At 34.7% G+C, this 15,124-nt stretch overlaps 2 protein-coding genes across 4 annotated transcripts in view; one reads left to right on the forward strand and one right to left on the reverse strand.

Annotated features, from left to right (window-relative positions):
* Positions 1-15,124, forward strand: part of LOC112055976 (flotillin-2) — a 294,787-nt gene that overhangs the window by 101,422 nt on the left and 178,241 nt on the right. The window lies entirely within an intron of this gene.
* Positions 1-15,124, reverse strand: part of LOC112049936 (glucose dehydrogenase [FAD, quinone]) — a 37,277-nt gene that overhangs the window by 18,127 nt on the left and 4,026 nt on the right. The window contains exons 2-3 of the mRNA XM_024088005.2: positions 14,048-14,258; positions 4,526-4,636 (exon numbers count right to left, since the gene is read on the reverse strand). Of these exons, the coding sequence (XP_023943773.2) occupies positions 4,526-4,636; positions 14,048-14,258 (322 nt within the window). The remainder of the gene's footprint in view (positions 1-4,525; positions 4,637-14,047; positions 14,259-15,124) is intronic.

Raw genomic sequence — 15,124 nt, forward strand, 5'->3', positions numbered from 1 at the left:
ATATCAGATCAAAACATGTATTATAAACGTATAGTATATGGCGTTAACTATTTTCAACAGGCTTGAAGTTGTAGAAAACAGTCTGTTGTCAAAGTCAAGGTATTCTTAATAGTACTTAAACACGACGGTTCGAAGATGGTATATGCTTTTGCGGGGGTTGTTTGGACTAACCAATTTTGTTATTTATCTCCAAATCTACTAGTAGTTCAATATTGACGGTTTTCAGTGATGGTTTGGATATTACGATGACAACTTTCGTAGGATTTTAGCATTTTTAAAATTAGAATAAGCTTAGAGCTTAGTGCAGACGTAATATATGACGTGCAAATGTAATGCGCAGACGTAGAACGTTCTGCTTATTAATTTGCCGTAGACGGTGGTAGTGTCCAGTAGGCATACTACCTTCCTGCATTTAGAAAAAAGATTGTTTGCATTCCGAATAAACCTATTAAGTAATGCAGACTCGTGTTTAAGGTCTTATTATATATGAGTAGTTACGTTGAGTTTATATTCATGTTTTTTTTTTATTTTCAGTCAGGGGCAAGATGTCCCCCTGAGTCTACAAACTCTAAACATTGACGTAGAGGTGTTTCAAATTTTGGTAATTTATTGCTAAATTTATTAAAAATAACTGGTGCACAAATCAAATTTTAGTATTAACTAGAAATTAGAGAATTTATTTTTAATAATTTAGCCTTAATTATAATTTTAATTACAAGTATTTTCTAATTATTATGAGAAAACTAACTAATTCGTGAGCGACGGTTTGGTTTGCCTTTTGATGTACTCGTAGTAGTGAGATGACACCTTTGAGTGTGTAACGTGAAGGACCGTCAACACAACAGAAAATAAAATTACTATGCAGTATGTTGTGTATATGTAGGCAGTGCAAAGGGAGACGTATTTGTTATCGAAACCTGTGCTGAAAACGAAATAAAGTCAACAATTAAAATAAATGGCATGTAGTTTTATTATAGAGTATGTTATTCTTGTTCTTGCACACATGGTAGCTGTATACTAACCTTGACTTTTAAAGTGCAGTCGCCTTGACAATGGAGATTGGTAAGTAAAGTGATGATATTTTTTTTAGATTATTACTAAAATTCTTTTAAATTTTATATTACCGCTAAGTAGTTATATTTTTTTCTTTATCGATACCACCGGTTGTTTGTGAATTCGTTCGCGTATGGATTTCCATTTTAGTATTTGTTTTCTTTGCTAGCTGTAACTACTACAGGTGGTACGAGTGGATACAAAAAAATATTATAAAACTGGCGTGAATTATATGCAATAATATTATAAGGTTTTTTACGAGGTATTTTCCGCGATTACCACAGGTTAAATTTTACTTTTTAACTATTTCGCTTTTAAAAACGCGGGTAAAACTTTGCTTTTAAATACGCGGGTAAAACTGCTTGGGGTCTGCTGGTATCATATAAATTTGGCTTTTATTCTAAATTCACAGACAGAGATTAATTCAATTTTATTTCTGGTTTAGGTAGAGTATAAAATATTCCTGATATACTTTTTTCTTAGTCTTGACCTTTTGAAAATAATATTAAAAGTTATATTTTGTGGTGCACCTAGTACTCATTAAATGCAGCCATTAAAAATTCAGCTTTATTTTGTGAATATATATTAATATGCTTCGTTTTAATAAGTTTATTATAATATTTATTACATTAATTCATGTATAAATAACTAAACTTGTATCCGTGTTGCTTTTGATAGTGTCTAATTTATTGTACTGGATATGCATTTTTATGTAAGTTTGTCTTGTAATGTGTGCATCATCCTTGTTATACTAATTAAACGTTGATAGATCTAATATGATATTAAGATGTTGGAATTTAAGTTACTTCCTGTATTAATATACTAGCACACGCCCGCGACGGTTCTTGTACAACAAATGCATTCCCAAGTATATGTTCACACGACAACATTTTTAAAACACGACGCTGTTTTTCGAGCAGTGTTGCAATTTTTGGCGTTGGAAATAGACCTTCATTTATCTTCATTCTACATTTGAACGCTTTTTTTTTAATCTCTCGTGTGAATGAAGGCTTAATATCCAACTACGCTGCACTGTTTTTTTTAAATCTCAAAAGCAGCGTTCTCGATGAGACTCCCTGGTCGTTTGACTTTTCCGACACTCCAATCCATTATCGTCATATTTCAAATAAAAATAACCAAAAATTTTAACAAATAATGTACCTAAATCTTCCTTATGAAGTAATTTGATGTTGTTGCATTCTAACTGAACGTAAGGATATGAACGTAATCCAAAAAAATAATTTAATATAATTTGCTTCGCAGTTGCCACTGTGTTGAAAGAACCTAATCATTTTTTGTCATTTTGTGTTATACCTACAAAGTACAAAAAATAACTTCAAAGTTTTAATTGATTATTTAGATAATAAAATGCATATTTTTAGAGAATGTTTTAGTAATTCATTTGAATTTATAATTATCAAAAAGTTTTCCTTAAAAATGTATAAATCTTATTTTATTAAAATTAGGTACAATAGGTATTTTTTCAAGTTTATTTCGTGAAATAAACTTTCGTCTGTCTTAAGCATGAAGATTTAACAACACCGCTGATTTCTCAAATCCAAGTTGCTAGTGTTACTTTGTTTGAAAGAAACACAAATTAAAGAATAATAGGCAGATAGAGCGCCAGGAATACGGCAGTTATGCAGCCATTCAAAACACAAAATAAAAAACCAATACATTCTCGAGTCACTACGACACACAGCGTCGCATCAGTAATTTTCAATATTATTTAGAAAAAATGGCGTCTATGTTTTTTAATATTTTAAAAATTGTTCACATAATTGTTATACGTAATTGTTGTTAGTAAAATACAAATTATGAAAAAAGTTTGTTTAAGATCGATAGCAACATTATGCGGATGTCAAGACGCGTGACGTTTGTTTTTTTATGGGTTTCATCGCCTTCACTGCGCGACTTTTAAAGACTCATTCTGTATCATTATCTATTCTGTGGAAGGAAATAATCCAATAAACAACTTTTTGGTTAACTACACAGAACTTAAATTTTCAGAGATCCGTAACTAAATCTGCTGACCACGGAATTATACAGAACATAGAAAATAGCATTATTATTTAATTAACGATAAGCAATTAATGTGATATTTAATTATAATTATTATGAATGCATCCTTCTAATTAAATATATGTAAGATACCTCATCTTAGAGTTTTTATTGTAATTGCGCATGAAACTTCATTAATTATACGTGGATTAAATGAAACCTAACTTTTCCGCTTTTAACCTATGTATTTATGTTGAATATGTGGATGCAGTTTCAATTGATACACACATAACTAGCCTTAAACGCTTCAAAACCACAAACTAATGTAATTCCGTGACGTGTTTAAGAAAATTGTTATGGAAATGGAATAATTTGTATACGACTTTAATAATGTGTTCCATAAATTTTCCATGTTTTTATTTTTTTATTCTCACACGATTTGCGAGTTGGGTCTTTACCCACATTAAATGGATAATGAAACGTGTCTGTATGGAAAGTTACCTCCATTTAAATTAGTAAGGAACGAGATAAATGATATACATATATTATGTATGTGTGTATTTTTATAACTGCTGCTCTATTTATAACTGCTACAAATAATATGCCATTTTACGGTTTCTTAAAAAACCTTTAGGCCATAAAATATTCTGTAATTTAATTATTATCTTGTAATTGCTTGCTTCGTATGATTTCCTTCCTATAATAGATAAAAAGAATTAAACTAAAGGTAAAATGAAATAAATAAACAAGCTTTTACGAAAACTTAAAATAGAAGTGATTCGCAAATTTTGACGCTTTCATAGTTTGTAAAAATAAAAAGTATATTTTGACAATCAAGCTGAAGAAGTTTTAAGTTTTCTAGACCGAGTATAAATACTCGTATTAACTATAATAATATAACCAGTACTTCGATAGTGACATATTCGTATATACATATATTTAGTATTTTTACTCTTTTTGTAATATATTTAGTTGCATTCAGGTCGTTTGTATTTAAAATAATCCACCTAATTTATTAAAGTGTATATTTATAACATCCGATTTAGCATTATGTTAGTGAACTTTGATCACGTTAAAAATGTCAATGACATTAATTTGTTTTGGACTAAGATTCCTATGCTAGCCAGATGTTCCTCATTTACGTAAGTAATTATGGTAAAAGATATATATGATCTGCAACACTTTCAGCGGTAGGCTATGGCGAAGTATGATAATCATTAATAGCCAATTCTATCTCAATTTAGAAAAGCTGAATGTCTGTCAGCTCCTGTCTCTACTCTTCGAAACAAACCTTTACCAAAATTTTATCAAAGTTGAAAGTTTTTTCAGCCCATGCCCTGCCCTTGGAAACACACCATTACCTTATTAAGTTTCTGAGGGTAGGAGTATGAGCTGGCAAGCTTTCAGATTTTATGAAACGCTACCTCGTTTACGGCTTTGCCTATAAATATTTTAAAGGTGGTAAACTAACTTGTGGTTCCGTTTGGTAGTTCCAATTGGCTTCGGTAAACTGCAGCATTGTCGCCAATACAGGAATGTCCATAAAGATTTGTTCTGCGTCACCAGCCTCTATAAGTAATACCTGAAAGAACGAAATAAAAGCTGTGGTAAATAGGAACGATACAGTAGCTGCTTTATGAGAGAAGGAACCTGGCTCTATACAAGCTTTTAGTAAGGCACCTAGTGCACTAAGCTGTCACGAGCACGACCAATTGGCCGCAGATCGAGGAGGCATGACTGATCGTTGCGACCAAGCTACGTGCACTTTACTGTGAGCGTTCTCGCACTATTTCTGTGACAGCGAATGCGGCCCAGTCATTTATTATCTTCTTGTCAGTCAATGGACCACTGCATTACATTAACATTTTAGTTAGTAAGTTTTAGTTAGCGATCAAGTCTCGGAACCACATATTATCACTGACAACACACACTATTTCTATAATCCTCAGGAATTTCGGACAAAAGATATTGCGAAGTTTCCTGAATGCTTGCCCAACCGAGTTGGGATCGGCGGTTCATCTCATTCTCGAAATTGTACCTACCCTACGGGGTACTACCATATGTAGCAGGCATATGTATTTGATAAACTATACCGAGTGCAGCGTTCTCAACTATAATAAGATGGGGCGATACAGTATTTATTAAAACTGACAAATGGTAATTTTATGACCGGTCGTGGTTATGGCTGCAAATCTGGCCGCCGGAAAACCATAGCTTTTGCGGCCACGGCCAACAACTAGTCTTGTTCGTGGCCGCTTAGTGTGCGAAATCCCTTAATGGTCCTGTTAGTATGTATGGGTGATTTCTTTATGGATGATTTATGTTGGACGTTGGACTGGACTAGCTTATTTTCGGTGACGATGCAATTACATGGTACTGCTTCGTAATCGAATGATAAAGTTTGAAGCTTGCCATTATAACTCCTAAACTAACATAATAAACTCTTCGTGTTAGGGGTTTATTTTATCTGATATTAGAGCATTTATGCACGTGGACTAAGGAACTTCTTCACCCACACCCGGGTCTCAAGTGGATGGTGAATCTGTGGAATGCTAAGTTATTCGTCTCTTATTATTGATTGATTGAGCGGGATATAAGCTACAACAAAATCTTGTTAACTGCACTACATATGCCTACGTTATTTTATGAATTTTAATATTCATTTATCTTCGGGGTTCAAAGATGTCTGTGAATGAATATAACAAGCTAAGCTACGGTGTAGTACTAATATTTGCCCCCAGATTTTTTTGCGTTCATGTACATTTTGTTAATTCATGTAAGGCAATACTGGACGTTTGTTGCAGAACTTTTTTTTCTAGCTTAAGTATAGATATTTTTTTTCCTCGCATTCATACAAACCAACTAGTATGCGCATTTATAATGTTAGTTGGGATTTTCTGGTTGGATTACTATCTTGATGACCTTGAGTAGTGGTCGTGCAAGTAAGTAACGCACATTACCTGTTGCATTCTAACACGATACTGGAGGCTCATACATAATATTATCATATCGGTCATTCTATTTTAACCCCCGACGCAAAAAAATGGGAGTTATAAGTTTGACGAGTCTGTTTGTTAGTCTGTCTGTGGCACTCTAACAAACAGACTCGTCACACTCTTTTACGCTGCGGCTGCTAAACCGATTTGGCTGAAATTTGGAATGGAAATAGATTTTACTCTGGATAAACACAGGCTATTTCTTTACAAGTTATCCCTTGACTACAATCTCACCAGATGGTAAGCAATGATGTAATCTAAGATGGAGGAGGGTTAACTTGTTAGGAGGTGGATAAAAATCCCCTTTTCGGTTCGGCGTTACGTCTTTTTCGGTAAGGTGGTCACGGCTGAAACCTCCCACGAGCAGACCTGTACCAATCAATCGGCCCAGCCGGGGATCGAACCCAGGACCTCCGTCTTATTTATCCACCACGCATACCACTGCGCCACGAAGGCCGTAAAAAAGGTTGAACAATGTTTACAAATGATATTGGGCAACAACGGATATTAAAAATGTGTTTATCACTGCATTAAGTCGCCAAATGTTAAGTTATTTAATGTAATCATGTTGACTTATTAAGTGGTATTGTTGGTGTGAATGCACCATAAGATCTTTAATTTTAAAATAACGGTTTTTTGTTGTTGCCTGATGCAAATATTTTGTGCTGGTCTCTGACTCATATAAATTGTTGTATACCTAATTAATTCAACGTTTGTTATTAATATAAACCGATATAAAGACTTTTAATTCAAATACACCGTTCAGTGATTATTTTTAAATGTTTGTAGATACCTGATTTTTAATGTATCTGGTTTCGTTATACAGGGTGATTATATTGTCACAAAATAGTTGTAATATAATATTTTAGTAGCCTAGTGTTTTAGTATAATAAATAATTCTCTCGAAGTTTTACTTTTATGTTAGATTGTGATGTTGCTTGGAAATGGCTATACTTAAATGTTCCACCTAGTTCTTATTGGTTGTGTTACTTTTTTGAACTTTATTTCTTATATCTCATAATAAATAGTTTTATTATGGGATAGTTTTGATGTATCAACCGTAGCGGGAAAACAAAAAACATACAGCTCGTGCAAATAAACTCGTCACCTGGCTCGAATGATGTATGTACTGTGTTTGTATGATTATGGTTGGTAAAGTCAAGTTATTGCACACACGTTATACGAACTAGTATCGGACAGATGTACGAGATACAGTACTGAGTATACTACTACTATATATATTACTTATATTGTTTCAGAAATTCTTTCTTAGAATTCTTAGAAAATTGTCTGAGGTGAAAATTAATCTAAATAAAAAATTACTACACTATAATTACACGTTTCCTCAACATTGTCATCAAAATTTCATCGTTGTCATCAAAATTACATCGTTGCTATCTCTCTAGGGTTTCAAACACATTGTTTAGTTGTAATAAATGCAATGCGGAGTGCTCTGTAATAAACTAAGGGCCGGACACGTCATCTTGTAACGAAAGGTCGTGTCCGCAAAAGGAATTCAAGGAAAAATAGGCTTTGGGTTATTACGACGGCATAAAGGGAAGGCCACAGCCACGTGTCCGCGGTTGTGGTCGAGCGAGCGTCCTGCGTCCTTCCTGGTTCTACAAGACTCGTTCGATCTTAGGATGTAAAATTAATTCAACCGCAAATCCATTTTGTACGACCTTGTTTAAATGACGAGCGATAGTGCTTTTGCTAACTAGACACGCCACTTAACTCTGTATGGTAATATTAACTGCATAATTGTATTGAGACGCGTGGAAGAGCGTCAGTCAAGTTAGAGAAGACGGCTGACAAAGTGACAAGGTATCTTTACACGAACCATTTGAGGCCATTTTTGTCTACTTAATAACTCTATAGCTTATAGCTTTAATGTATTCTAAGTTCTATAATCTATCGAATTTGGCACCCACTTAGATTTGTTACGACACACTTGTGTTATTGAATTTGGCTCCCATTTTCACATTTATGTTCTGATAGGATAGATATTAAGTGATACACATTTAATATCTAATTGCCTCATTGAACCAGTGGTTAGGCTTTGTGGCTTAGGATCACGGGCTTATGAGATACTGAGATTTCTTTATTTTATAAAATATTCAGTTAATTAAAGTTATTATCAGCAAGGAGTTGGGAAAATGGTGCCCGCGCCTTGGAAAGTACTTTAAGCCGTAGGTCCCGGTCATTATCATTAAGATATGATAGTGGTGGGTCTAAGCTCCATATACCCTCTCCTATAATGAGGGAGGTCTGGCTATATAGTGGCCTGGCAAAATAGGCTGATAATGATGAGATTTAATATGACATGCGGTTATTTGTAGTAATATCATCATCATCATTATTAGACGATTTTAACAGTCCACTCCAGGCCTCCCTCCATATAGGGGTAGTAATATCGTACGGGTGTCAAATGTTTACCTTAGGCCTAGGTTTTCCTTCTTATAGGAGAGGGGGAGGGGGATATAGGATGACAAAGAGTAAGATATTTATCGGTTCTCGGAACATTCTGTATAAACTACGTCAGAGTGTTATTTATAGAAGAGTATACGCAAATAAACTCTGATATTAATAGAAACCGCATACTAATTTATCAGGACATTCCTTCTGTTGATTAATGTGTCTTCACTAAAATATAGTCATGACGTCGGAGGCTGGTCGATAATGTTTATTTCAAACTTTTATGACTTTATTAAAACTTTTGATCTGTCTATGTTTAAAATATATATTTAATGAGTTTCTTTGTCTATGTCTTGGGTTCGATTCCTGCCTGTGGAATTATTCCTATTCTAACATAGTATTACAGTCATTGTTACGTAAAATTCGACTTAGAAATGCAAGTATAACGTATTCCCACGGGAACGGAAACCACGCAAGTGAATCCGCGCGGCGTCAGCTACTTTTAAATATGAGGTGGCCTGGAAAGCTTAACTTCCAATTCTCGACCGAGATTTCCTATGTGCATTTTCCCCCCACGTCATTGGATTTCCAAATTTATAATGTAACTGGACTATAAGCCTCTTGCTTAAATTAACAGGTATTAAGGAGAATATTGGTCATATTAACTGACCTAACTAGTCAAAGTCGAAAGATCATAAATATCAGCCTATTTACAAGAGACCTCCACACCCGTATAGCAGACGATATTTGGCTAAGACCCACCACGCCAATGCGCGTTGGCGGGGTTAGCTTAGTAATTTTTACTCTGTAAAGATTACTACGGATGCTAATGATAAAGGTAATTTGAAGTACTTAATCTCCGAGGCACGGGAGTGTAAGACAACCAATTTCTGAGCTCCAGATCCAAGACCCTGATCTTTTTTAACTGACTTCAAAAAAGGAGGTGATTCTCGCTTCGACTGTTTTTTTTTGTTTTTTTGACGCCTGGACCGATTTAAATATTTTTTTTGTTTGAAAGGGTATACTCTCGAGGTGGTCCCATTGTCACCATATTAGGATCTGATGATGGGATCTGGGATGGGAATTAACACAACACCGGCTTAGCACCGCCTTCAAACTGATCATCAGTTAGAACATAATATGATATATAGAACTTAGTACGATGTTATTTTTCGCTATTTAGTTTAGTCAGAATGTTTTATGTTTTTGAAGTCGGTTGAATATTTTTTATTTTTTATCGTGGAGAAATCCTCATGGATACTTTCTCGTTACGGGTAGGCAAGAAGGTTATGTCGGGCTTCAACCGACCAACCAACTCGTCGTCTGATGACTGAGTTTACGGAACCCGTGGTTAGCCCATTTGAATTAAGACTATCCAAATGGACTAATTACGGGACAAACGAGGAAGTTCATACTTTGTTTCATTATTAAAATCCTGGGTTTTGGGTCCTGGGTTCGATCCCCGGCTGGACCGATTGAGGTTTTCTTAATTGGTCCAGCCGGAGGCTGGTGGGAGGTAGTTAGCCCGCTTCCATCTTAGATTGTATCATCAGTTACCATCAAGTGAGGTTGCAGTCAAGGGATAACTTTGTAAGGAATTTTAAATTTTTTTTTTCATTTTATGCATCCTTGACACATAACCCCATGGCGCGCCATTGTATAAGTAGTTATATCTAATTAAAGTGGTAACTTTGTTAGAGGCAATTATTCTGTCTAATTGGCTATACGCGATTAAAGGGTTAAAAATAATACCTTGCTGAGTTGTTGTAAACAATGTATACACCAACTAACAGAACAATCGGTTGTCTTTTAAAGTTTCACACGATGTAGGGATTTATAATGAAATCTCATAATGTCTCGCATTTTCTTGCTTTGGCGGTTAATTTGTGAGTTCTTAATTAATTAAATACGTTAATGTCAGCAGGTAAAAGAAGGATTTAATAAATGTTTTTCTTTCCAAAACAGTGTGTGCCCTTCTTAATACTAATTACCTATACAAAAAATACCTATAACCCAAAAAATTCTCACTTTACCATCCTTAATATTTTTAAAAAGAATTGAATCTAATAAATCATCATCATTCATTATGTTAATGAACAACTCATATTCTGCTCACTGTTGAGCAGGAGCCTCTTTTCAGAACGAAAGGAGGTGGACTCGCTGCCACTGACAATGCGGATTTGCAGACTTCGCACATAGAGAATTAATAAAATTCTCAGATACGCAGGTTTCCTCACGATGTATTTCCTTCACCGTTTGGGACACGTGATACTATAATTTTCTTAAAATGCACACAACTGAATAGTTGGAGGTGCATGGCCCGGACTAGACTTGAATCTACGCCATGGCCGACAGCGTTTTGGCTTCTATTGACAAAAAATATTTAAAAATTAAAATTTTTATGTAATCAATTGAAAAAAATCAATCTAGTTGAACGATAATGAACAAATTTAAGACCAATTAAAAAAAAAGTGTCAACTGGCCTATTGCGTACGTCAAGGATATTGAATTATGCAAATTATACCTACCAAATTAGTACACATCTGTGTAATTTTAATTTTAAGCTCTTCGTAATCTTTAAATGATATTTTTTGTTACAAATAAAATTACAGTGTGCGAGGCTCATTTACTTCACTTCAGGCTATATATATGTATCAAGAAACTTGATGTCCATTATTTCCTGAATTAGTGATACTTTTGCAAAAACCTGTCGTAATTAGTTTTTTGCGAGTCAATCTATAAAAAAGGCATTAATTCATTGTGCAGTTAGTATTCAATGAAAAAGAATAAACAAAAACTTTAATGTCATTTTGAGAACTGTAACCATACTGTCATGGAATTTATTTCCTAAAAAAACCATTAAAACATCGATGTACCTACATGAAAACGGCACGCGCGCGTTTGACACTAAATAATGAATCGCCTTGTCTGTGTGTCGATTATTTAACTCGGTTTACGATTCAAAACATGAGCCGCTACATAGTTTTTAGGGTTCCGTAGTCCAAAAGGTGCCCTTACAGTTTCGCCATGTCCGTCTGTCTGTCTGGCTGCCTATCTGCGACTTAGAGCAGAGATTATTTGCTATAATTTAACATGAGTATGTACATAAAAAATGTATACAGTCATAAAATAAAAATATTTTTTAGGGTATCACCCCATGTAAAGTCGGGATGATTTTTTTATACTTATTTATCTCATAGTGTAAAGTGTAGTTGGAAGATGGGTCTTTTTCGATTTAGGGATCCGTTTGTAGGGTTATTTGGAGTCAAGTGTGTGTATCGGTATTTTTATACATAGAAAATAAGGTTTTAAAGTGTTAATTTAATCTACGGAACTCCACACTGCGCGTGGCCCTACACGCACTTGGCCGGTTTTATTCATCGTATTTACGTTTTTGCGATCACACACATCCATCCCCAAAGACTCACAAACATTCGACTTTATAATATTAGTAGGAATATCAATTTGTGGATTTTTCCTCTATAAACTCATATATGCGGGTAAAGTAAAAATAGATATAGGTATTAAATTGCGTGAAGGTTTAAAAGGGCACTAAATTTTTTTTTTGTTTTAAATCTACTACTGAATGAAAAAAAATCATAATATTATAAAATGTTATAGTTTATTTTTAAAAAGTACCTACCTATGTAGGTATAGGTACGACGTTTATAATAAGTTAGAAACATTTCCACATACAAAAAATACAATTCGTTTTATATATAGAACAACATGAAATATTTACACGAACTGAAGAAAAAAATTATAGGTTAAACAGATTTTCGTTTTACGTTTTTATAGTATCACTAGCGGACGCCCGCGACTTCGTCCGCGTAAATTTCGATTCTGCTATCCCCACCCTACCCCTACCCCTACCCTACCCCAAACCTACTCCTACCCTACCCCTACCTTACCTACACCCTACCCCCATCCTACCCCTATCCTCCCCGTACCCTATCCCTTTCCTACCCCTATCTCACCCGTACCCCTATCTCACGCTTATCCTACCCCTACCCTACCACTTCCCTATCCTACCCGTACCTCTACCCTACCACTACCCTAACTCTCCCCTACCCTACCACTACCCTAAACCCGGCCCTAAACCTACCCTACCCCTACACTACGCCTACGCTTCCCTACCCGTACCCTACCCTACCCTGTAACTTCTCTTTCTTACTCCTACCCTTAGCAAAATCGGTCCAGTCCTTCGAGAGTGGTGGTATGACCAAGATAAATAGAGACTTCTATGCTAATAATATAAAGAGGTAAAGTTCGTGTGGTTGTAGGAGGTAATCTCTGGATATACTGGACCGATTTGGAAAATTGTTTTACCAATAGAAAGCTATGTTATTTGCGTGTGTCATAGGCTATGTTTGATCCCCATATTCACACGGGAACGGGAACTACGTAAATGAAAGCGCCGGGCGTCATATAGCGGCGTCATATTTCTGCGTCTTTTAGAAATTTTGTATTATCTCCGAAACTATTTAAGTAATTAACATACTGTAAAGGGCAAATCTTATCTCCATAATATCCTTGTGATTATTAAATAATTTATTTTAATAAGGATTAAAGTTTAGTTGTATAAATAATGACGTAAACCCAAGTATATAAAATTAATAATGTTTAAAACACAAAAGGTACTATATCTGCTAATATATAGAAGATAGGTATATGGTGTCGCGGACTTTTTTGTAGAACTTTTAAAGTCTCCATACATTAATTTCAATTTTACACAATAGTTAAGGCAGCGCATGCGAATAAGTCTGTTTAAGAGGATTTTCAGTCCGACCTGTATGACAAAAACTGTGATAACTCGGTTAATATATATGATACCAATATTAAATATAGCCTATAGCACTCCCCGATAATGTAGCATTCTACTGGTGAAAGAATTTTTAAAATCGGACCAGTAGTTCCGAAGATTACCCCATTTAAAAAATGTGACAAACTTACAAACTTACAAACTTTACCTCTTTATAATATTAGTATAGATTTAACCGCCTTATTTAATAAATAGTAGATAAAATTATGATAATAACAACGTTACGTTTAATTGCCATAATATAATATTTATTTATCTCGCAATTATAGTACTTATTTACTAACGGGATGTGCAAATATAATATCAATATGATTCTAGGTAGAATAATAAATACTTTCTGTATAATGTGTTGCTGTAGATACCTAGAAAAGGTATGTATAATTTCTTAATACATGTACGGTACGCGCATCACTTTAGAACGACTTAACCGATATTGATGACATTTTGTGCATGTATCTGAATGTTTTTTTTTTATTCTTTGCAAGTTAGCCCTTGACTACAATCTAACCTGATGGTAAGTGATGATGCAGCCTAAGATGGAAGCGGGCTAACTTGTTAGGAGGAGGATGAAAATCCACACTCCTTTCAGTTTCTACACGACATCGTACCGGAGCGCTAAATTCCCTCCCACCAATCCCCCAATATTGTAGGGGTTAACCTCGGGTGGGAAAAGAGTTTTTCCACCCGAGGTTAACCCCTACAATATCACAAACTTTACCTCTGTATAATATTAGTGGAGATTACTAGATAGGTTTCTTACGTTAAATTTTTCAACTTCCGTCAGTCTGTTGCTAAGTACGCATCCAGCTGTGCCTGCGCCGATAATGATAAAATCGTATTCTGGATAGATGTGTTCTGTGTCTTCTGGCTCGCCATTGTGTAGTTCGGACGCGTCTTTGAGGAATCCCGCAACAGCTTCCAGCACCGAATCTCCACCTGTCGCCGACGTGTGCAGGAGTAGACTGACTATGCTGATAAAGAGGATGGAATTTTTGTTTTAGCTTAGATTATGTAGGTTGTTAAGACTAGTGTATGTGGCGGCACCTGATTGGGTCCCGACTGAAAATCAGTCCTGAATACTTTTTTCAGTAAGTACTCGTATGTAGCAAATAGGGTAGTTGACTCATATCAAATTTAAAATAAACAACATTAATTTTGTGTTGGATACATGAAAAAAAAAAGTTGTCCATTTTGTGACTTACTAAACGTCAAACTAATTGTTAAATGATATTTATGTCAAACGCTCCGTTTCTAAAAGGTTTGTTGACGTCATGAATCAGTTGAAATATAGACCATCATGGCCGACAGGCGTTTTGGCTCGTATTGTCAAAAAATATTTAAAAATTAAAACTTCCATCTAATCACGTCTCAAAAAAATATGATAATTTGTCTTTTTCATCAATGAAATTTAATAATTTGCATTGGATTCCTAAAATATTTAATTATTAAATAGATATTAAGTGTCAGGAGAAGTGATTTACATTAAGATTGATTTTGTTATTACATCCGAAATCTCAAGGTGACATAAAGCGTCCGTGTATCATTGGCATTACAGATAATAACATAACATAAATATAATGACAAGGTTTATTTTTGCACATTGATTTATAAATATTCCTTTTTAACCAGTGGCGTAGCGTACCTTGGACCCCTCCAATCCTCTCTGTATCAAAATTAGTTGGAAAAATATTTCTCACAAACGAAACAAAAATGTTTCCATAAAATAAACACGACAGTGACTTAACTTATGTAGGATGTTTTAATTTTTTGACTGCACGCTTACCCGGGAAAAGGTATTGCTATTTTTCATTTTGTCATTTCTGAAGTGAAATATAGG

The sequence above is a fragment of the Bicyclus anynana genome, chromosome 8 (genome assembly GCF_947172395.1).
Source record: "Bicyclus anynana chromosome 8, ilBicAnyn1.1, whole genome shotgun sequence".
Taxonomy (NCBI): domain Eukaryota; kingdom Metazoa; phylum Arthropoda; class Insecta; order Lepidoptera; family Nymphalidae; genus Bicyclus; species Bicyclus anynana.